Source organism: Porites lutea, chromosome 6, assembly GCF_958299795.1.
Source record: "Porites lutea chromosome 6, jaPorLute2.1, whole genome shotgun sequence".
Classification (NCBI taxonomy): domain Eukaryota; kingdom Metazoa; phylum Cnidaria; class Anthozoa; order Scleractinia; family Poritidae; genus Porites; species Porites lutea.
This window is the reverse complement of record NC_133206.1, coordinates 14618582-14642144: the sequence shown is the minus strand read 5'-3', so window position 1 is coordinate 14642144 and position 23563 is coordinate 14618582. Positions and strand designations below refer to the sequence as shown.

The window sequence follows — 23563 nt, the reverse complement described above, 5'->3', positions numbered from 1 at the left end:
CTCGGATTTTTTTTCCGAGTCCTCCTCAAATTAATATCATGTTTTTGGGTATGGTAATGAAAAACAGAAAAAGAAAAATTACCTGAGATAAAAAATTAAGTACAACATATATATTACATTCTCCACTTTACACTAACCAATGAGATTGTTGCCAAGGTCCAGGTAGATTAGGTCTGTCAGGTTAATAAATAACTGATTTGAAATAACAGAAATTCTGAAAGAGAAAGAACCTTTTTTTTAACAAGGAATGCACTTTAACATGTACGATGGCAAAGGTGGGTGGGGCTAAGCACTAAAGCAAAAATTATTTGACTTACATTCTGTGTAAATAATAGTATAACAAGGTTGTAAATCATATTGATAAGGATGGAAAACCATTTGGATTACATGCATGTATTTAAAGCATGGCCCAAGATTTGAACTTATAATAGCATTTTGCAAAAAAAACAACAACATTGGGAACAACAGCACACAAAAAAAACTCCGATTGGGGTGAACTGGAGTGCTCACCGACCAACTACCTCCTCAATCATAGATACATGTACAAGTAGAATTACAGCAACAAAACACTGCACCAAAGCCGTATTTTATGAAGATAAAGTTTATCATCACTCACTTGTTATGGCTCAGTGACAAAACAATGAGTGCTTTGGCATTCTCAAGCTCTGGAGGTACCTAAAAAGGGAAAAGACATGAAACATGTAAACTTACATGATGGTACAACATAATGAACAGAGTATAACTGAAAGGCATCTGAAAGTTATGATTTTTTTGAATGGAAAGAAAAACAACAGTGTCATCTGCAGCTGGAGATGTACAAAACGGGGAATGAAAGGAGGGCCAAAAGAGATTGGAATAAATAGTAAGGGTAAAAAATACATTCTGTTTTGGTAAAAGATGAGTAAAGGCAGAGGATCCTTCTTCATAATAGTTACTGGTATTTTAGTCCTAAACAATCACTACATTTTAAGTTTGTGGGTAAGAGTAACTATTGTTTCCCAGCCATAAAAGTAACCTTTACCACTGAGAAGAACTCTTACCTCTTTGAGCTGATTATGACTGAAATCCTGAAAAAATGGGGAAAAATAATGATGACAAAAATTTTCTCAACACTGATAACATGCACTGCAGAACTAGTTACAGGACCAAAAGGCTAGTTTGAGGGCCAGTGAAACTAGTGAGCTTGTAGTGATCTTCAGGCTGTCTCGACAACATAGCCTTACTGATACAGTCAACTCTCTCTAAGACGGACACCTTTGGGACCGGCCTTAAGTGTCCGTCTTAGAGAGGTGTCCGTCTTATAGAGAGCCAAATAAAGGGAGTAAAGAAAGGCAGGGACCAACTCTAAGTGTCCGTTTTACAGAGGTGTCTGTCTTATGGAGGTGTCCATTAAGAGAGAGTCGACTGTACTTCTAGTGCCCAATGTGGCAGACTATCCCACTATCCTGGACTTCTCTATGGAATCGTTTGGTTGGACCAGTAATTGACCCAGCATGATATTATTAATTAAACACATGTAAAGTGTTCCAGTTATGATTAACAATGGCAACCTACTATTGTCAAGAGATCTTCTAAACCAAAAATATCCCCAGGAATTCCAGAATTCTTGAGCTGGTTTTGACGAGCATTTATTACCTTGAAAACAAAAAAGAAAGTCCACATTTTCGTCAGTATAATTAAATTATGCTGTCAAAAACAAAATTCTATATGTATTTTAATGTACACCTTTTACTAACTATCAGCGATGTGGTAAAGCAATGATTTAACCACAAGGTAAACAAATTAAGAGGTACTAATTTATTTAAAGAAATCTATCGACACAAGCAGCAAAACAACAAAACAACTTAAAAGAAGTCAAACTTGTTGTATTGATAAAATAATTATTATTTGATCAGCCCAGTCGAAAAGGAAACAAAGATAACAGACAACAGGAACATTGCTGTGTTTCCATCAGTATTCCACAGATGAAGGTCTTAGCTTGGATGTGGCTAAATATCACTTAGGCAAAGTTAAATTTGAGCAAATGCAGTCCAGCGGTCTCATTTGCAGCACGTGACCTTTGGGGTGGCCTTCAGGGGTTTTGCAGGGTTTCAAGGTTCATTGCTTTAAACGTGCAGTGTTATCAGCTGATCTTTGCAGATCAAAAGCTTAGCTATTGTGAATCATTGCAAATTCTAGCACCCTCTCCCCTCTCCCTCTTTTGCATTTGGTGGCCAGGGTAAGTATCTTTTCAGGTAAGTTATTTTCACTGATTTTCAGTGCATTCCAGGGTTGCCATGGATACCTCCCTTCGACTATGGCATCTGGTACCCAGCTAACCTTTAAGGCACCAGTTCCCAAGCTCATCTATTTGTGATGAGTTTAAAATGTATTGAAATTTTTCATGAACGTTAAGCACTTTCATAAACACTCAAATCATTCCCTGTTTTACCATTAGTGCTACATCAATCTAGAACTTAACAGATCAAAATTTAATTATGAGTAACAAAACATATATTGCAATATTTGTCTTTGTCTTTCCTGTTCAGTCTACAGATCGATCAGGGTAGAAAGTAAAAACATCATTGTTTACCCTTAAATGAGAGAGAGTGGACAGATCACCATGGATACTTGCTAAACTGTTTTCCTTCAAAGACAAATGCTCCTGTTAAAAGAAATTACAAAGATAGTGAGGCTATTTATTATATCCATTGAAAGTATTTCTCTGTTTATGATTGGCTCATAATCTTCCTTATTTTTTCAATTATTTATAACTGCCCATAGCACTAAACAAAAAAAAAAACCAGGGCTGGCACTCACGCCCATTTCAAATGTTGAACTTTAAGTTCAGCAAATGTAAATGTAAACTTCAACATACGAATTGATAAAATAATATTGTGTTGAGTTATTATTGGCCTTATATCTACACCAAATGATTATCTAGTAAAAGTAGTCGATGATCTTGCTACTAAAGTTAGCTTGTGCAGGAGCTAAAAAATGCCCTCATACGGTCCCCTTGGAAAAGCTTCAATTTGATGCAATTCTCAACCTGCGGGTGAAAAGTCTTTCCTGACATGAAAGGATGCTGCTTGTAGATTGCCCATTAAAGAAAAGTTGACTTGGATTGTTAGTAGGGCTTTTAATGAAATTCTGACAGAAATAAAACTGAAACTTAATTTGCATACCACAGGTTAGGAGTAGCTTTCCACTCAAGCTGGAAAAGAGTGACCACTTGCTATTCTGTTTCACTGAGCTTATATAATAGAAAGGCAAAAGATCAACTCTGATTCATACATGGAACCTTGCAGGTAACAAACAGTCTGATGCATTATCATGCAACAGATTTTTTTCAGTTTATATAACTCCACTTCCTATTGGCTATAAACTATAGTTGCAGCTATTTGTTTTCCTGCATACGAAAAAAAGTAGCTAAAAGTGAAGAAAAGCTCCCCTAAAAGTCTGTTGGCCAACTGTCAGCCAACAGCATACCAACAATTGACAGACAGTTAACCAACACTGAAAAAGGAAGATATACGCCGTAAAATGATGTTTAGCCACTGTCCAAGAGAAATTTTAGAGTCTTCGAAGAACGATCCTTTACTCATAGACCAATGTTTTCTACGGACTTCTTAATTGGCATTCCCAGATAAGACCGTCCATGACATTTCTATCTCGCAAAACTATCTCAGTCCCGCACTGGCATCGTTACCTCAATGCGAGCAAACCATGATCAAAGAGTAACATGAAAATAACATGGTCAACAGTGGGCGGACTGTTGGCCAACAGTTGGCTGACAGTTTTTTGGGGGATCACTATTCTTCACTTTTTCCAAAAAATCACAGAAGCATGACGATGACGATGATGTTGACAGTGTTCCCATAGTAGATATTTAGACTGGTCTAAACTGAAATTGAACACCTTAAAACAGTCTTCTAACAAGTTGTTTTTTGTTTTGGTTACTTTATTGCTCCACTAGGCCTATTGTACAACTTTGGGAAGGCTGTTTAAAGCAAGTGTAAAACTATTTGACTCTTTCATAGCAAACATTGCTAATTAATAAGCATGGAAACTATGGAGTGCAGTGGATTAGTGGTTACAACTTCATATATGTAGGACCATTTGCACTGGAAGTCAGCAGTTCAAGCCCTGGCCCCACTGAAGGTGGCGAGTAAAGAGAATAAACTTAGCAAAATGATTTCTTTTTTACGGTAACTTTCTGCACAGCCCAATTTGCCAACTTTGATATATTGTCTAAAAGAGATAAGCTTATTTCTTAAGCAAAATATTACAAAGAGCTAGCATTTAAGGCTTACCATATTTTCTCAAATAAGCGCTCAAATACTTATTTATACCCAGAAGGGTCAATAATCCACCCCAGGCCAATTGTATTAAGACAGCTGATTGATAGACGAGGAACTTTCAGAGGTAGCGTGTGACTTTTAGCCATAACAAGAGCTTTGGGGAAAATGCTTTCAAATGGCTAAAAAGATAACACAAAAAGAACATATACTTAAGAAGCTCCTGAATCCCTTTTTCTCACCAGTTTCATAAGATGAGAGAGTTCATCCGGCAGAGCGTCTAGTCCAGTCTTGTTCAACTTCAGCCATCGCAAATTTGGCATGTCTGCCACTCGTTTCGGAAAATCCAGCTTCTGAAAATGAAATAAGAACCCTGGCTTAGAGATTACAGTTCTCCATGGAGATGTTAAAACAGCAGGAAAATGCTACCTTGAAGTCATTTCTGGTTAAATCCAGACCACGAACGAAAGGCAACACACCTTCCGCCATTATGCAGCTCGTCGTCCTACGTGTTGACAGCCAGAATTTGTCCAGAGGTAGGCTAAGGATGAATTTGTCGTAATTCAACCGGGTGGGGGGGGGACCTAGACATAGAGAAAGTTCTCATACTATGGACTATTTTTCATCTTTTTAGAGCCTAAATTGAACTTAAATAACAAAATATGTCACAAAATATTTTACTTTCGCTCTTGATTTTTTTCAAACAGAAAAATCACTCTTCAGGGTGGACTTCTCCAGTTTTGTCAGGAGCTGTCTGAAAAGGCCTTTGCATTATTACCCCACTCTACACAGTTCTAGTTGGCATTTCAACGAGGGCAAAGCAAAAATGAGCGGTACGGAGAGAAAGTCTTGGTCGGAAGTTCTCCCTCTTCTGTTCAACTTGCTTGTGGAAAATGCCGACAGAATCGTAGATGACACAAGCTTAGAAAGAATTCTTGAGTGGCTAAAGAATGTTTGCGAAACAGATCGAGAACTGCAAAAGTTACTGCAATGTGGAACAGTCGAGTTCATATCAACGGAGCAAGTTTTCTCCAATCCTGAATCCAGCGGATTCTTCCTGAGACTTTTTGGTTTTCTTGTCGCAAAGGCTGAGTTATTCAGATCTTTCAGTTGTGCCCAAGATGGAGACTTTTTATCCAGATTTCTAGACAAGCCTAAAAGTGAACCGGGTCTTTGGAATGAAGGGATAGTCAGGCATGGATATTTTCAAGCATTGATTTCTCTCACAGAGCACGAAGATGGTGTGGCATGGCTGAGAATCGGAGGTAGTCGTAGAGAACCGCTTGTACATCCAGCTTCAATGATTGGTCCGATTATTATCAATCATAAAATTTTTGAATCAGCTAGAGCAAGCTTGTGGGGGTGTTTGTGTGTGTGTGTGGGGGGTTGCTACCCTTATGTGCTCTGCACCCATTATGTACATGGTACACACCCGGGGGGGGGGGGGGCTTATTTTAGAGGGGGGCTTAATATAATAGAGGATTTCAGTAATGGCATTTGCTGCTAAGAAATGAGAAAAAAACTGTGCCAAGTTAACATTCGCAAAGACTCCCCGGACTGTAAAAATGGGACAGGAAAAAATTTGGCCAATAGCTGAATGGCACATCCCCAGTTACAATCCCAGGATTCTTTTCGGAAGTTAACTCTGTCCAGTTTTCTTCTAGAAGTGGTAAATAAAGTGCCTTTTCCCTGAAAATGGCTGGACCTTTGTAACGCTCTGATAACCACATAAAAGGGTGGTCCTGTCTTCATTGACGGACATTAAAATACTTTATTGCGTTTTTCACAAACATGCAAACTATTAAGTTTAAAAGTGGCCTAATTCACATTTGCGTTTTTCGCTGCCATCAATCATAATTACGATCAGCAGCAACGAACCTTGAAACACACAAACACACAAAACGGATTGAAATCCACCAGTCACAAATTACAAACCATGACCTTTTGAACCCGTTAAAGTAAAGTTTTGTTTCCTTAGAGGTCCTTAAGATGATTGACGGCAGCAAAAAACGCAATCGTCAGTTGGCTTTTGAACTTCAGAATTCGCATGTTTGTGAAAAGCGCAGTAACATTCAAATAAACTGTTAAGGTAGCTCAATTGATTTCAGTGTCCCTCTATTTTTTTTATGCAGGTCACATTGATTGTGCCTTAGACTGTATCACTGACAGAAGCATGTTTGTGGCCAAATCAGCCCAGAGTTTGATTGCAAAGTATCTCGTCAGAGAGAGTAACTGGATTCTTTCCAGCGACTCAGAAGAATTGATGTCAAACAATACTGTGGAAGCTAATGACCCTAGGCATGTCATTGAAAGGTTGAGGTCAATGTTGAATTCACAATGCATAGCATCTAGCCCTGCATCTGTAGCTGTTTTTGAAGTTATGAGAATGTTGCTGTTGGAGGATTCTTACCGTGGGCAAAGAGTTTTACATGAAAGCAAACTGTTTGCTTGTTGCTTGGATTTGATTAAAGCTGGCAGCGTAACAGTCTGTGAAAAACTGGTTGACATGTTGTGTGAATTTGCAAAAAATACGAGGTAACCACTGTTCTGTCAATAAATTGCAGTGTTTGGTTGTGGTGATATAGGTGAAGCAATATACCGTATTTACCCACGGATAGGCCGCACCGGCGTATAGGCCACACCCCAAACTTTCAATGGTTTTCATGGGAAAAAAAAATAGTGAGGTCGAGTACCGGGATAAATAAACCGAAGTTTGAAATCAACAACTAATGCGTATCAAGTCAAATTTATTTTTGACAATAATTTATACATGAATGTGAAAATGTTCAAACTATAAACTGGAATACCTTTTCGCTAACATTTTATATACAGAATACTTAAAGACAAAATCAAGATTCTTCGAAGATATGGACTTAGTGTTTAGTTGTATGTTTTGTAAGTTATTAACAATTGAAAGCGAACATTAAAACGCCAGTTTAGTGTACGACCGTGAGATCTCTTGCATATTAATGAGGTATCAAAACACTTGTACCCGCGTATAGGCCGCAACCCTAATTTCGGTCCCATTTTTTCGGGAAAAAAGTATGGCCTATCCACGGGTAAACACAGTAATTTTCTTTCTATTCAGATCATGGGAATTGAACTGGGATAGTTTATTCTTAACAGAAGAGTCAAGTGCCTCAAGTGTTCTTCTTGGGTCATGTGTTGATCTTTTTAACAAGGGCCTTATTGTCAGTGGACTTGAGTTGGTATCTGGGCTAGCCTTTTGTCAAGGAAGTTCCAGGTATGAAACTTATAATCTATAGCAGTTTCTGTTCGTTAAGTTCAGCTTCAGTCATAGTATCAACGAACATCCTTAAATCCTTCATCCTTCCTTCCTCCTTCTTTCGATTTTCTTTTTTCTCTTGTACCAGCCTCGAATAGCCTTCGCTAATTGCGGGCACAAGCTTTGTAAGCTATATTTAATTTGAAATAAACTTGTTGTTGTTTGTTGTTGTTGTTGGGTCCATGCATATTATATATGACAGGGGATGTATGCACTGGAGATTTTCACAAAATAAGACCACAGGTCAAATAAGACCACAAGTCAAGTAAACTCTTAGGATCTAGTTCCTGAAAGGTCAAGGAGTGCTAATTAAGGATAAAATTGAAACCAAATAAATGTCTTTGAGTTAATTTTTGCAAAGAAATGAGTTATGCAGACTGTTGTCTTTGATTAACCAGTAATGTATAAATGTGCAACCTTAAAGTGTTTCTATGGACACATTCAACAGAATAACAGCTTTGCATTTGTGCAAGTTTGGGGTGTATAGTGTGACAATGCTCTGCTCATGTCCTGTTTCATTTCCCCATTATTTATTTCTTTTTTTAAAGAAAACTGTATTTGCATGTTTTTGACTTTTAAAAATAACACAACCTTAATAATACAGATACCCTGTTAATTCAGACCCTGCATATCTATGCAGCTTCATTAACTTCAACTTCTTTTGTGTTGCACTTAAAAATGCCCGTTAATTATTGAATATTTTATTATATTTTATTTAAAAAAGTCAATTCAGAATTTTTATGTCTGGTTCTCTTTATCCAGAAATTTTACTCACAACTGGTTGGAAGCTCTTTTTGATGTTGTTAAGTTGCCATTTGAGTTGTCATTAAGTCTGCTTTGTCAGGACAATGGAAAATTGCAAAATGGTGGCCATAGTGTCAGTGATGGTGCAACTCTGACTACAGGATCAATAGTTATTGATGCCTTAATAGCAGATGACCAAAAAAAAAACTTGATTGCCAAGGTATTTTATGCATTCTATTAAAGCTTCATAACCGTAATAAACTCCTTTGTGTAAGTTAAGAGTGGTTAGAAATGAAATTTTTACCCACTCAAGTCATTAGCTAAACCATTCAAAGTGCTTGTCCCATTGTTTTCCAATTGTTGGAGTTGGTTCTTAGCTTTCAATGGAAAAGCATAAGTGTACAAAGTCCTGGAGAAGGTCACATTATTTTTTGTTGCTGCTTTGTTCAGGGTGCAAAGAAAGTCTGTTTTACAGCCTGCCATTCGGGCAAGCTGTAGCTAGCATGTACTAGCCCACAAGTCATTTCAACTAGCCCCAAAACCCTTTTTGATTAGCAGGATTGATTACAATCCTTCTGTGTTTTGAATTTCCCCAAAAAACAGCACTTGCCCGTTGGGCAAGTTAAGAACAAAAATCACTAGCCAAATAGTAAAATCCACCAGCCCTTGGCTATCCGGGACACGACTTTCTTTGCATACTGGTGTTGATATCCAGTGAATGTTTATTTTTTATATATTTTATTTTTATTTAAGTTATTTTTCTATGTTTTTTTTGGTGAGCAGGAACACCTTCAATGTATATTGTCCCCCAAAATTAAAGAATGTTGTTCCGTCACACAAGTTGTTTGTCAAGCACTTGCTGCAGCACAAAGTCTCATTAATCAGGTGATGATTCTACAAGCTTTGTTATCTCCCTGCTTATATTACCTAAAAGATGAACTCAGCATCTAAGAGTATTTAGCAGTAACTCTCCACAACAGCCCGGCTCCTTCAGGATGGAGGTGTTGTGCAGGGGTAGACCCAGTAATTTTTTATTGGGGGGAGGCAGGTAGGGTCCAAACTTTGATTCACAAAAAGACTGTTGAACTTTTTTTGTGGCAAATTACTGTCCTTCTCCCCCACACTCCCTCCCACTAGTCACGGTTGCACGTATTCCCTGGCTCCCTTTCATGAAAAAAAATCAGCCTGTTAAAAAGTGATATATGATCCTGTTGATGTAAGAATTTCAGCCTTAAACAAGTGTCAGGTCTGATAGGGGGCTCTGGACCTCCCGGACCCTCTCCCTTAGGTCCGCCACTGTTTTGATAGGGAGATTGGTTTATACCCCCTGTAGTTCTCTTATTTTAAGGGATGTGCAATGGTGACCATTAGTAGAGGTTTCACTGTATTACTGTACAGATATTTCAAAGCAATTTAACTCATCACCACTAGATGTGCTTGAGAACTTGTGCCTTAAAGGTTGGACGGGAGCCTGAGCACCTCAGGCATGTTAAGGAGGTGTTCATGGCAACTCGGCGAGTGAGAACCACCCCTGCATGCATCCGCCAACTGGCACTGTAGCACTGAAGAGACAATTGGTGGAACATACTCACCTGACCCCATACTTACCAAAAAGGGGGGGAGGGAAGGGCTGGGAGCCAGAATCTGCAAAGATTCATGTTAACAACAGATCCGCAAAGATCAGCTCAAAATGCCAGCATGTGATGCAACATTAGTTACAAGATAAGCAAAAGGCCCCTGCGGCCACCCCAGAGATCACGTACTGGCTTGCAATTTAACTCTACCTAAATTACATTTAGCCACAAATTAAAATTACCTTATCTTCCTTTGAATATAACAACGTACTCTCGCTAAGAATAGGGATGTGCTGAGAGCAAGAGGTCTAGGTCTCTTTAACATTATTGTATGCAACAATGTTTTTCATTTGCTGAATCATCTTCGTTTTTTGTTATTTTTCTCTGTACAGGCCTCAACAGCACATTCTTGTTATGTGTTTCTCTGGCTGAAGCATAGTCTAGGCCTCGTCCAATGGTGTATCAGCCCAAACAATCAGTCCATCTCTCAATTCCACAGCAATCAAAAAGTGGTCAAAGCTTGCCTAGGATTCATTTTCAGTCTCACTGAAATGCAGAATTCAAAAGGTGATCTTTGAGAACATCTATCGCTTGCTAAAGCTATATATACAGCCCCACATTCACTCGCGGTCGACTGCTTTGCGGCCAAACAAGGCTCGCTCCACTTGCCAAGAGGTCGACTTGTAGCAAGTCTACACATTCACTACAGTTAAACATGAGAAATTTGCGAAAGCTAGGCAAAAAACATTAAAGCTAAGGTTATGTTGTTACTTTTACTTTTCAAAGTTTAATATGTTACCACTTTGCTGTCAGTAGACTGTCAGGAGTCTATATTGCATATTTTTATACTTAGTCTTCTGAGATTTAGAGGCCCTAATTAATTTGGCTCTGTAAATTATCCTGGTGTTTACTCACGACATTTTTTTATTGCAGTTATTTTGGAACACACTGATTCTTGCACTGTAAATCAAATGTTTAATGACGTGGTCGTTACACTAGTTCAACTTATTGAGAGTTCAGAGTCAAGTGCATCTGTGAGTATTTTCATTATTATCCTTGAAGCTCCAGCTCACCAATGTCCATCAGAAACTTCATGCTCTTTTTGTCTTTTGGGAAAAGTAGCCTGCAATATTCAAAACTTTGCACAGCTTATTTATTATGGTACAATAAGCCATTTAGAAAACTCAAATAGAGAGACTCATGCGGTCAATATGCTTAACATCGAGATGACCCAACATTAAACAAAAAAATAAAACCACTCGGTAATTCTTCCATTTAAATATATCACATCTTGTCTTGTTTCTGCATAAGAAGAGAAATGAGCGCTAGGCATGTACATACCTCGTTCTTTCAGCCACTGAAGAGGGGAAGTCAATTAGGGAACTGAACCAACACGTAATCGAAATGACTTGAGACTTTGGCGAAACGACCGTAAACCATGGGCCAGGGCTCAAGCTACAACCCTTAGGTGTGAATTCTGATGCTCGGATCTCTACACCTCCAAACTTTCTCATATTTTAAAACTAACTAAAATCCTACATTTTACCTCCTGTTTTTATCTGTTGTAAAGGTGATCTCCAGTTCTTTGAAGACATTAGGAAAACTACTCAACGTCACCAGGGAAGAATTTATCACTGAACTGTTCAGCTGCCAAAGAGAGATTCCCACAAAGCAAGCGCGACTTGACAGTAGTGATTCGTGGAAAGATGTTCAACAGGAGATGACTGTTAAAAGAGTAGACAGTGAGAAGCTGGCTTTGGTGCTCTCTCAGAGATTACGTGACTCCAGATGGGAAGTTAAAGACTCATCTCTGGAGTTTGTTGCTTCTCTCTTGCAAGTTAATCATGGTTAGTCTCTGAAAAATCATCTTCAATTTTCTTGTTGTTCAGAGACACACAACATCTTCCTTCATAACTTAAGATATCCAAGATTAACTCAGGTTATATCTCTCAGATGATCGTTAGTAAGAATTGTAAACCCCGTATTCAGCGGACCCCAACGGGATCTTCTACTACCGTCCACTTACTTAAGGTTTCCGCTTAGGTTGTTTTACAGAAAATATGAGAGAAAAAATATTAGAGACTAAGTTGGCAATTATTGTCATGTTTCGTGCCTAACACACGGTACCCAATTGATATAGGTTTTCACAGTAGATAAATGTAGTTTTTTTATTGCGTAATAAAATATTAGGAAAATATGAATTAATTTGCTATCATTATTTCATTTTAAGATTCAATTCACGAGTTTCTCTGTCGACACAGCATACATGTGATGGTGTGGAATGCTACTGATGACGCGGACAGTTATGTCCGTGCTACTGCTGTTCATGTGATTGGTTCCCTCGTCTGTCAATCACAGCTTTGGATATCACTTCTTCAAATCAGTCATTTAACCGAGGTATTAAGTAATAGAAACAAGCAGGAAGAAATCGCAACCCTCCCCTCCCCCCCCCCCCCCCCCCCCCCGCCGCAAGGGAAAAAACTCCTGGGCCGAGTTGTTCAAAGCCGGGTTAAGATAACCCAGGTTTAGTGCGAGATTTGAATTCAGATTTGAAAGCTTAAAAAGCATTTCAGTTTTAGTTCTTTTTGTCTACAAGTTGATGATTGGAAGCTCTAAAAAAAACAGAACCGCAAACCATACGTACATCTCATCTCCCGCTTTTTCAATAAAATGGAGCTGAGCTGTCCTGGACTGAATTTTGTCCAAAATTTAAAGGAAATACATTCTAATGTCTTAACTTATGTTAGTGCTGATGCTCCTTCTGTGCTTTTTATATTTCGACAGGAAAGCATTTTGCAGCAGTTCTTGTCTATTCTTGAGAACGATGACGAGGCGTTCCCACGAAGAAGAGCCATAGAATGCCTTAGCTTATGGGTAAAAGCGAGACATCCTATTGTGGAAAAACGTCTACAGCTTGGCCAGCCGCACCAATTACATTCCGGAAGAACCGTCGGCAGGAATTTTATAAGTCCGCCTAGGATGAGAACAAACGTGGAATTATTATCAGCAGACGAGCTTTCCGAGGGAATTCCGAAGTCTGACGATTCTCAGAAGTTGAGAGTTGTTAGTCAGTCGGAAGGTACGAAGGCAATAACGAAATTCGAAATAGCCCGAAGTGTGTGTCACGCGTGTAAGGACCTTGACTGGGAAGTCAAACTTCGAGGACTTGAATTTTGGGAGGCAGTGATTGATTCCTTCGTCTCTTTTCAAGGCAGCAGCAGGGAAAAGGCTAGCTTAAGGAGCAAAGCTAGCGTCGAGGAAGAAATAGATTTTGAAAATATGAAAGAACTCTTCCAGCTGCTTTTTGACATGGGCGCATTGAATATCCTGAACGAAGTTTTAAATGACTGTGATGTTATGGTCTGTGAGAAAGCCCTGGAATTATTAGCTTCGTTGCAAAACATTGCGAATCCCGAAGGAATCTACAACGAGCAAAGTATCAAAACATCTGGGGAATTCCAGGAGTCTCTTGGAAAGAGCTTTGACTTTGAAAAGTTTAAGGACGTTTTGCGTTCTACAGACTTTCCTTCTCTGACCCAGTCTACTGAAGCTGCAGATAGCTCGGTCAGATCTGACCCTGTGTCCTTTATCCAGGACATAATTTTAGCGGCTTCACATCAAGACGAAAATTTACTTGACTGTTATTGATTTGATCAAACAAATTCCTCACTTTTTTCCTTTCGGCGCCAGTTGAAAAAGACCTTACCTGCATGTATTTGTTGAAGTTCGTTTTCTCTACTTGCCTGACAGGCCATTTTGAGACTCGAATTTTCTTGGAGTGCGGTGCCATTTTTGACCTACAAGGTAATAGTCTCTCTCTTTTTTTTCAACTTTCTCGTTTTTTTGTATGTTATGCTAACCTTGCTTGTAAAATCAGTATAAAATTAAAGCAATACAGTATTAATTTTAGCTTTTTCTGGACTGAACCTTGTTAAATAAAGGTTCACTCAGGAATGACTTTTTTCTCATCTGAGCCCAGTTGTTCGTCTTCTTTTAATGATAACTGTATTCGCCGATGGTTGTTGATTACCCAGTGCGTTAACTTTCACCAAGGTGTGAGCGTAGCATTTTAAGGTTAAATTGGACCAGCATTTTGTGCAGTGCGTTGTATGTCACAATTGACTTCAAACTTGCAGATACAAAACTATAGATAACTCTGAGAATTATTTAGTTAAGTTAGGAAAATATCTGTGGTAGGATTTCAAAGTTATTGACATTTTTTTCAAAACTGTGATTTTAACTATTTATCAATCATTCCTCAAGCCCGAATGGACTATTGACTCAGAGGCCATGAGTAAAATCCAACTAGTTGGTCAAAAATATCGAGACAAAACAACTTTAGCTAGCTAAACGCGATTCAGCCCCTATTGTTTTGGTTTTCAAAGCCGGCGCTTTTCGCTACCTGCAGTGGCCTGTAACATATAGCCTAGTGGTAGCTCAACCAATCAGAAAGCAGCATTGATGATAGACCACTAGTAGGATTTTACTCAATGTCGATATCGCAAACGTATTTATACCTACAAGAAAATTAATAACATTTTCTTAAAGTTCGCCCTTTTTCATCAAGGATGCTAAAAATCGTAGAAATCGGTTAAATCTTTCCTGTTCAAAACACTCATCCAACAGACTTATAAGTACTCTTCAGGTACGTGCTCACATAAGAATTTATACTTCACACTTTATTTTATTCACTTGTCCTTTACGGAATCAGTGATAGTTTGATTAACTTAGACAAATTCAATCGTAGCTGCCAAAACTGACCATCCTCATAACCGTATTTCACGATCACTGGAAATCACTGCTTATATTATTTTTATTTTAGTATCTGTTCCTTTACTTGCTCAGCTTAAGTCATTTTAAGGCCACAAAACTATTCTTAAATTGATGGGGGTCGTTAAGAATGAGGAAATAGCACCAGTTCGAACCAGTGAAAACGAACTCTTCAAATTAGCTACTTTGATTCTTCTGGGAAAGTTCTTCTCCCGATGTAAACTGAACCAGTTGATTTTTAGTCACTTTAGTTGACCTAGCTGAATGTTTGCAAGGGAACTCACAGACAGATTTTAATTCTAAATGAAGCGTAACAATAAACTGTTAACTAATGACAAGTGATAAGGCCCACTTGTATCCAGATATTTTTGAATCAGCTCTCCAGAGTGGAAATTTTTGAATCCACTATGTATCCGCTAGATCCGGATATTTTTTTATCCACTAATGTCGCAAGATCGAGCCCAGTTCTTTACCATCAATATTTATTCAAGACTTTCTGATAAAAGAAAAATTTGCGGATTCAAAAACATCCGGATACGTGTGGACGACGGGGCCTTAGCCTGACTTTACCCAAACGGCCACCACGACGACTTGCGTGGCAGTATTTGAATTTGAATGGTCGCCTGACCGGAACTGGACGAGTGTAGCTAAATGCCGTGGGTAGTGGTCGTGGGTCGTGGGTGTGGTTGTGGGTGTGGGTGAATGTCGTGGGTAAAAAAAAAGTAAAGGAAAAATAAAATGAAAATAAATAAATAAATAAATGGGGAAAAAATGTAAAATTCATGAAACGAAATCTCCGCGTACACACCAGTACCATTCCCCCCTTCCCCACGGTCAGCAAAACAAATAAGCGAATCCTTAAGTACAATACAGCAAAAATTTTGAACACAAAACAAAACAAATAAGAATCAAGAAAATTATATTTTAGGACGGGTCGTCATTTTGTCTGACACACCTCGTGTTTCGTGTTTACAAACCACACCATTTGCAATTATTTAAAAAAAAGACTTTGAAAATATATGGACTAAGTCACTGATTTGCAAGTGTAAAAGCCATACGGCTATAAAAAACAAAATAAAAATAAAACTCTTTCAATTTCAGGCAGTCATAATATTCACAGCCTCGCCTTAACTTGAAAGGTTATTGAGCATGAAGTTGGTTTCTTCGTTTGCTAAGAGACCTAAAACTTCTTTAAGAAAGAATTTCGTCCAACAATACGAAACAATTCAAAATTGTCCTTTTTCCCCTCATTGGATTTTCCAATCTTCCCCTCCTCAATCCTTAGTACAAACGGACACTAACAAGGCATGTAGGCGAAAAATAAGAGAGACAATAGGAAACTTACGGTGAATTCCTGGTTTTGCACTGCCAGGAGCACTGCGCATCTCTTACTGCACATAACAAGATGGCCTCCGTAAAAAAGAGCATGTGAAGTAACATTATTAAAATGAAGCTGACCGAAGAGAAACGCTATCGCAATTTTTGCTTGCGGTTGTTTCTTGCCGAGGTGAGACTCAGTGTGGTGGGAATGTACGTAACGTAAGCAGTACGCGTGTTGCTGAGTTCGACTTCCTCACGGAGAACCTCGATAGGGGATGTTTAATTTGTGCTTATTCACTCTGATTTTCATTTAAACGCTTTCTTTATCACATTGTGTCCTAAATGTGATATCTCGATGTAAATTCTCTAAAAACGGATTTTTTAATACTTTCTTCCCCCTTTCATATACATTCTATTTTGAAACTCGCCCCAGTCCTCTCTCAAAAATCATGGAAAATGCATTTGGTGCGCACTTTCTGCAGCTCTACCACAAAAACGAGTACGATGACCCCCATTTTTTATTTCATGATTTTAATAAGGACAGTGTTTACTTTCGGTGAGAAAAAAATTGGCACAAATCTATGTTCAGTTTTTTGGCAATTTTACTAAATTGTACAGATTGAGCTATCACGGGTCGAATAGCGCGTGTCCAATTTAATTCTACTTTGGAGCGTAAAGTAAAAACAAGGGCATTAAAAGGCATTTTTCTGGTACGTAGTGGATAAACAATACATTAAAGTCAAATTCTGTGCGATACTATATGCATCATTGAAAAAATCTTTCCTTTTTGTCTAGTTTTGCGCTGCGCGCCGTTTTTGTTAAAGGGTCCAAAATAGCCGTATTTGTCAGCATTGTGACGTCAAAACGAGCATGGTGACCCCCACTTTTTATTACCTTTTTATCATCTTCTTGACTTGTTACATCAGTGTACCAAGTTTCATCGGATCACTCACCGTTTCTGGGAACGGAGTCATCTTTCTACCGACGCTCAAAAATAAATAAATAGACGCGAAGGCTCCTCAAGACTCGACGAGGACGTCTCGATATCACTTTATGACTACTCTATAACACAGGATGACTCGCCAGGGTGACTCGATGAGGCACCATTACTTGACGTTGACTCGACGAGGACGACTCAACGAGGGTGACTCGACGAGGGTGACTCGACGAGGGGACGACTCGAAGAGGACGACTAGGCGAGGATCACACGACGAGGCAAGATGATTTGACGAGACTACTCTGAGTCATAACCAGAATCCCAGAAGCAGTCAGGGTTGTTTGTGAGGGACGTTTGTTTTGCGAACTGTGTTGACGAGTTTATTTATTTATTTTTTTTCAATCATTTGAAAAGTTCAGTCTATTATTAATGACATTTATTGCCAATCCATTGTTCTTATCATTATAGACACATGTCATTTCATTTCATTTAGTATAATTATATTGTCAGCCTTCTTGCCTGCCAATTTTGTAACCTGAATGATAATGGTGTTGATGGTTTTCTCCATTTTATTTCAAGATCACCAGTTCAATGCAACTAACTGCAGGCATAAACATTCATGCGCTTTATCTCCTTGCGTTCAAATTTATTTTTCCACCTTCTAATGCTTACAAAAGACTATTCATAAAGAGAGAGAGAGAGTACTAACGGTTATGGGAGTCCCGCAAATCTTGAGAATGAGTTAGAGTCACTATTTAAAAGAGCTGTGTCGCCAAATTTACAGCCAAATTGAGTGAAATATAAAAAATTAACTGCTCAAAACATGAAAAAGCGGGTATAAATAACAAAGCAATAACATGTGGAGTAGAGGAACGAATGGAGAAAGTTGAAAAACATTTAGACAGAAATCAGGAAGGTTTTTATCTATTGCTTCTGTACCAGAGAATATCTGTGAGATAAGGGTCTGACATTGTCCGCGGATTAGGATCTCCCTTTTTTTCCTATTACAATACACTTTATACAGGTGTTTATAAGAATATCGAGCTGAAGAATATGTTAAGACTAAACCCCCGGTTGAGACTTTGAGAAAGATAAAATTTTGTGGTTTAAAACCTGTAAATACAATACAATTATATATCTTCAACTTACTCCATTCTCCAAACGGTGAAACTTGCAACAAAATGAAACTGAAAAATTACCCTTACTATAATATATAAAATCCCAATCTATTCAGTTTCTACTATCAGGTCATGGGCTTTCCTCGTCGCATTTGTGAATTAAACTCAGGATAGACGCATAGACGGTATAATTTGTTTTTCCTTTATTTAGCACTAAGCTTGCCTTAAATTCAAAAAAAAATGTAACCCTACTTTTTAAGTAAGTTCATCGGCAAGTTAAAATTAGCCAAGAACCTAATGGGGAAAGCTCTTTCGCCATGATACTGATAATGTATTTAAATTAATACATTTTCTAATTTATTTGACGATGATCATACAGATAGCATTAGTTGTGCATGCGAAAACTATGATGTAAACTTTGCAAAATTCCCACTTCAAATCAGAAACGCATTATACTATTGTAATCATGAAAGGCAACTGGCAAAATGTCAAATTTGAACTCTTAGGGCCTTTTTTCATGAAGGTGGGGGATCCCAGGAAGGTGAGGTAACCCGCCTGCCCATATAATCTCTCATTTTAATTTGATTAACAATAGAAAGCAACAGGACTAAAAGTTGCAGCAAGAGCAGCAAGTGAGAGCAGAAAAGCCAAAACACGTGGTTTGCCAACATTTTTCTTGTTCACGTGTTAAACGGGTAGTAAGATTGCATGTAGAGGAGGGTTCTTTTCTAACCCCACCCAAGCGGGTTACCCCACCTACCTCGGGTCCCCCACCTTCTTGTACTGTCAAACTCAGAAAAAGGTGAACGTCTGGAAATTTTCGCGCGCGCCCGGTACTTTGAGGGAAAAAGAAAACAAGCTTAGCAAATCGACAAATAGTGTATAACACAATCTAGGAATCAGTCGTCATCCAAACGAAAAATAACGACGGTCAAAGCTATTGGCTCATTGCAAAGTGGAAAAAATGGAACTGTTTCCTTGCGTAAACTAATTAGATCATTTAAGCGCACATTTTGTTCACATGTCTATTCCATCTGATTGGCAACTCAGGCAATTTAATCTGATTGGCAATCAGGACAGGACAGTACGCGCACACTTAAATGGCCTTTTTTTCACTGCTTGGAATTTCTTGTGTTTTGATTTAAAAATAGAGCCTTATATTATCACAAATTTTGTTAAAGTTAAGATTAATTGGTAGGAGAACTTCATGTAGTCTAATTCGGTCTGTAATCATACTAAACAATTATTGGATGAGGTTTTTGTGATAATCAAGGTCGAGGTAAAAATCATACACCGTAGTCATACATGTCCTCGTCGAGTGTTGAAGTACCGCTTGAAAATTCGAGGATCTATTTATTTATTTTTGAGCGTCGGTAGAAAGATGACTCCGTTCCCAGAAACGGTGAGTGATCCGAATTTTCAAGCGGTAATTCAACACTCGACGAGGACGACTCGATTTGGATCACTCACCGTTTCTGGGAACGGAGTCATCTTTCTACCGACGCTCAAAAATAAATTAATAGACGCGAAGGCTCCTCAAGACTCGACGAGGACGTCTCGACTTCACTTTATGACCTTACGAGGATAACTCTATAACACAGGATGACTCGCCGAGGATGACTCGATGAGGCACTATTACTTGGCGAATTACTCCATGAGACACGTGGACTCGACGAGGACGACTCAACGAGGGTGACTCGACGAGGGTGACTCGACGAGGGGATGACTCGAAGGGGACGACTAGGCGAGGATCACTCGACGAGGCAAGATGATTTTATCATTTTCGGAAAAGACGCGGACCAAGGGCATCGGGGACTTCCGCGGACCAAGGTTAGGACCACATACTGCAGGTGTTTTTCCACTCGAAAAGGTCCGAAAAGGTTCTTCATCGTGAATGAAATTAGACCTACGGCTTAAAAAGTAAGACCTTGCATTGTTTTAAAAGACGCCATTGCGAGAAACGTTGTTGCGAACGAACATCACAGTTTTACATTTGTGTTTACATTCAGTATTGTCGTCGACCTATCGACCGACTACTATGAGGGTATGTCTATGGCAAAATTCAATAACCTAAAAGTGAATGGTTAAGTCAAAAACCAAGTCAAAGTTGGTTTAAAAAAAAAAGACCACGCTAAAAGGAAGAAATACTAAAAAAGCTACTATCGTATAGATATCACACAGAAAAAGGCATCACGCTAAAAGGCAACACGCAAAAAGGCGTCACGCAAAAGGCAACACGCAAAGAGGCATCACGAAAAGAGCCAACACGCAAAAACGTATAACGCGCAGAGGCAACACTCAAAAAGGCATCGCGCAAAAAGGCAACACGCAAAGAGGCATGACGCAAAAAGGCAACACACAAAAAGGCATAAAAAAAAAAAAGACAATTTGCAAAAAGAGCATCACGTGAGAAATGTTATTTCTGACGAATGAGCCCGCGAAGAAGACAGAAATAAATATTTTGACGGCACGAGATACAACAGGGCCTGGGTACTAGGCCGGGTGCACCATGGGTAGCCATATCGGGGGTATATAAGGCTGCGTATATCACGTGTACGTCATCTAGGCTTACGAATCACCCTCTCTTTGGTTTTTCTTTATTTTTGCTTTATTTATTTTTAGGAGGAACATATTCTCGATGACATTGTAAAGTCCCGTAGGAAGGGCTTGGAGCTTGAGCCTTGGTTCCTACCCAGATTTCCTGCCCGCATTTTTTCCCTTCGGGGTTTTTTTGGGCAGGTTTTTTCTGGCCTCCGTCTGACCGCATTTACTTCAGTTTGTAAGCGGTAGCTCAGCTCTGCTAGTTTTCAGTTTTTTCCCGTTTCTTATTTTATGTACTTGTACAGTTATCTCAGTTTTGCACCTGCTCCTTTACTTGATATATTTAGTTTCTATGTATGTCTAGGTCAGCTGTCCTGGAACCGCTCTTTAGGAGGCGACATAAGTCTCGTCTGATGCAGTTAGGTTGCAGGCAATGATACAGACTTCTAGCCAGGGTCGTTATCCATTTGTTTACTTTCAATGTCCTGCCCTAGCCTTTTATGGCAGCCTTACTGGTTATTGGGCTACGTGCCTTGTTGGGTACATTAGTGGATATAATTCCCAGTTTTCCTTGCACTCAGCCTCTGTGCTCCTGAAGTGTTCCCGGTCCCAGTTATCCGTTGAGCAGAGTTTTATTAAATTTCCCCAGCCTAACTGGCAGCCTAACTGGCACTAAGCCTGCGTGCTTCTTTGGGGGACTCAGGTCGAGATCGACCAGTTGTAGCAGATCTCTCTTTTGCTTAGCCTCTGGGCTCCTACCGTGTTCCCTGTGCCAGCTATATGTTGTCAGAGTTTTATTAATTAGTTTCCCCGGAATAACTGGCAGCCTAACTGGCACTACCAGTTATGCGTTTTCAGAGTTTTATTAATTAGTTTCCCCAGCCTAACTGGCACTAAGCCTGCGTGCTTATTTGGGGGATTTAGGTCGAGATCGACCAGTTATAGCAGTTTTTCTTTTTGCTTAGCCTCTGTGCTCCTACCGTGTTCCCTGTGCCAGCTATATGTTGTCAGAGTTTTATTAATTAGTTTCCCCAGAATAACTGGCAGCCTAACTGGCACTAAGCCTGCGTGCTTAACTGGGTGATTCAGGTCAAGAGCGACCATTTGTAGCACGAGTTTTTTCTTTTTGTGAAAGCTAGTTTACGAGTTTTGTACATTAGGTATTCACCAGTAATCACCTATTATTGTATTTACATAAGTACTTTGTAGGGTTGGTTCTCGCCAAGCCGTTCCAAAATAAACTTATTTGCCATTACGTTATGTCTGTTGATGTTGTGTAGTGGAGTCGAAATGTTTATTTAGGATCCAGGGGCCCGTTTCTCGAAAGTCCCGGTAACTTTACGGGCCCGAAATCAAATATTCAAATCGAAATATAAAGAATAAGAGCGCGGGTCCTGGCTAGCAAACTAATCCATTTTGTTTCATTAACTGACAGTTTTATCATGTTAGATGCAAAACTATTGAAACCTCGATCTTTAATGTAAACAGAGACAGCTTACCGGGCCCGTTAATTATCGGGACTTTCGAGAAAGTTGGGCCCGTTGGCTCTTTGCGTGATGCCTATTTGAGTGTTGCCTCTTTGAGTTATGCCTTTTTGCGTGTTGGCTCTTTGCATTATGCCTCTTTGCGTGTTGCCTTTTAGTGTGATGCCTTTTTATGCATGATACCTAAATGATAGTGGCTTTTTTAGTGTTTCTTCCTTTTAGTGTGGTCTTTTTTTTTACCAACTTTGACTCGGTATATTTCAGATTTGACTTGACCCTTTTGACTTTTAGGTCATTGAATTTTGTCATAGATATGCCCTCAAAGACTGCATCTTAAGTTTCCTTTTTCCCGCCGAAACTGACGTTCTCGTTCCAGTCTTTTCCCAGTCAACAGGCGTCGTCGTCGTGAACTTCGTCGTGGTTCTTAAGTTCTCTAATGTATTCTTTGTAAACACCTGCAGCAGGCTAAAGAAAAACTGGGGAAAGAACCGCTCTATCTCAAAGATGTCATCATTTGAGGCTGAAACGTCTTTTCATTTGAAGGAATGATTATTGAATCGTTACAGCAAAAATTTTGTAACCAAAACAAAACAAAAAAGAATGGAGAAAATCATGTTTCCGTACGGGTCGTCATTTTGTCTCACATGCACACCTCTTTCTCTGTTTGCAATTATTTAAAAACAACAATTGAAAATATGGACAAAGCATTTGGCATTGTGAAGTCAGAATGAACATAAATACGACAAACAAAATTCACACAATCTCGCGTTAACCTGGAAAATTGAGGAGGATGGCTAAATCGCGTGGGTAGGTGGGTCGTGCGTCGTGGGTTGTGGGTCGTGAGTCGCGCGCAAGTACTGCGTCTTACGTGAGCTTAAAGTCCACACGTAATTTTTGAATAAAGCGAGACCAGGAGCCTATTGCATCTCTTTTCTTCCGAATATCAAAACGGTTTGATGTCTGTGAAAAGTAAGTCAGAGAGTATCCAGAATGTAAAGATGTTTAATTAAGCCTTGATGCATCATGCAAAGATTATCTTATCAGTAGCGTGGGAACGTATGGTCGGCCATTCGTTTCAAAATTATGATACGATATACGTGCGGTTTTTTCCCACGTATACTTGCAATCATTCCTGCTACACGATATACGTGCGTTTTTTGCCACGTATACCACAGGTGGCCCAAGCGTAATTTGAGAGTTTGTACGGGAAAAATAGAGTTTGAAACTTAGACGAAATAAATGAAGTGAAAGCGATAAAAGTTATCAATAAAGTGTAAATATTGTTACCTAGAGTCGTTGTCTTTGTTTTTACGAAGTTTCAACGCGATTTGAGTACTTCTACATCATCTGACATGACAGTGTAATAATAAGAGACAAGGTAGGACAGAATCGCTCGATCGATCTTCAAAGCTGCTCAGAATCGGCTCCAAATTTTACGCGAAAACACAAACACACTTACATTTTACGCCGCCGAATCCACAAAGTGGTACCTTAAGATCACCTTTCTGCAAT

At 39.1% G+C, this 23563-nt stretch overlaps 2 protein-coding genes across 2 annotated transcripts in view; one reads left to right on the top strand and one right to left on the bottom strand.

Annotated features, from left to right (window-relative positions):
* Positions 1–4787, bottom strand: part of LOC140941500 (protein flightless-1 homolog) — a 41456-nt gene extending 36669 nt beyond the window's left edge. The window contains exons 1-7 of the mRNA XM_073390508.1: positions 4707–4787; positions 4520–4630; positions 2573–2644; positions 1555–1635; positions 1041–1067; positions 617–675; positions 138–214 (exon numbers count right to left, since the gene is read on the bottom strand). Coding sequence (XP_073246609.1) covers positions 138–214; positions 617–675; positions 1041–1067; positions 1555–1635; positions 2573–2644; positions 4520–4630; positions 4707–4766 — 487 coding nt within the window. The 5' untranslated portion in view covers positions 4767–4787. The remainder of the gene's footprint in view (positions 1–137; positions 215–616; positions 676–1040; positions 1068–1554; positions 1636–2572; positions 2645–4519; positions 4631–4706) is intronic.
* Positions 4788–5093: 306 nt separating this feature from the next.
* Positions 5094–14499, top strand: LOC140941920 (BRCA1-associated ATM activator 1-like). Its single transcript, XM_073390925.1, has 10 exons — positions 5094–5542; positions 6410–6812; positions 7366–7521; positions 8326–8527; positions 9091–9192; positions 10274–10448; positions 10815–10915; positions 11452–11728; positions 12112–12278; positions 12666–14499. Exons 1-10 carry the CDS (start codon positions 5104–5106, stop codon positions 13527–13529), a joined length of 2886 nt encoding a protein of 961 aa, XP_073247026.1. The 5' UTR covers positions 5094–5103; the 3' UTR covers positions 13530–14499.
* Positions 14500–23563: the final 9064 nt, after the last annotated feature.

What these genes read in the sequence shown, in the direction of transcription:
- LOC140941920 (XM_073390925.1), top strand. Translation starts at nt 5,104, where the DNA reads ATGAGCGGTACGGAGAGAAAGTCTTGGTCGGAAGTTCTCCCTCTTCTG. An exon ending in CACAAAGTCTCATTAATCAG is followed by an intron (nt 9,193 to 10,273) that starts GTGATGATTCTA and finishes TTCTCTGTACAG; the next exon opens with GCCTCAACAGCACATTCTTG. An exon ending in TCTCTTGCAAGTTAATCATG is followed by an intron (nt 11,729 to 12,111) that starts GTTAGTCTCTGA and finishes TTTCATTTTAAG; the next exon opens with ATTCAATTCACGAGTTTCTC.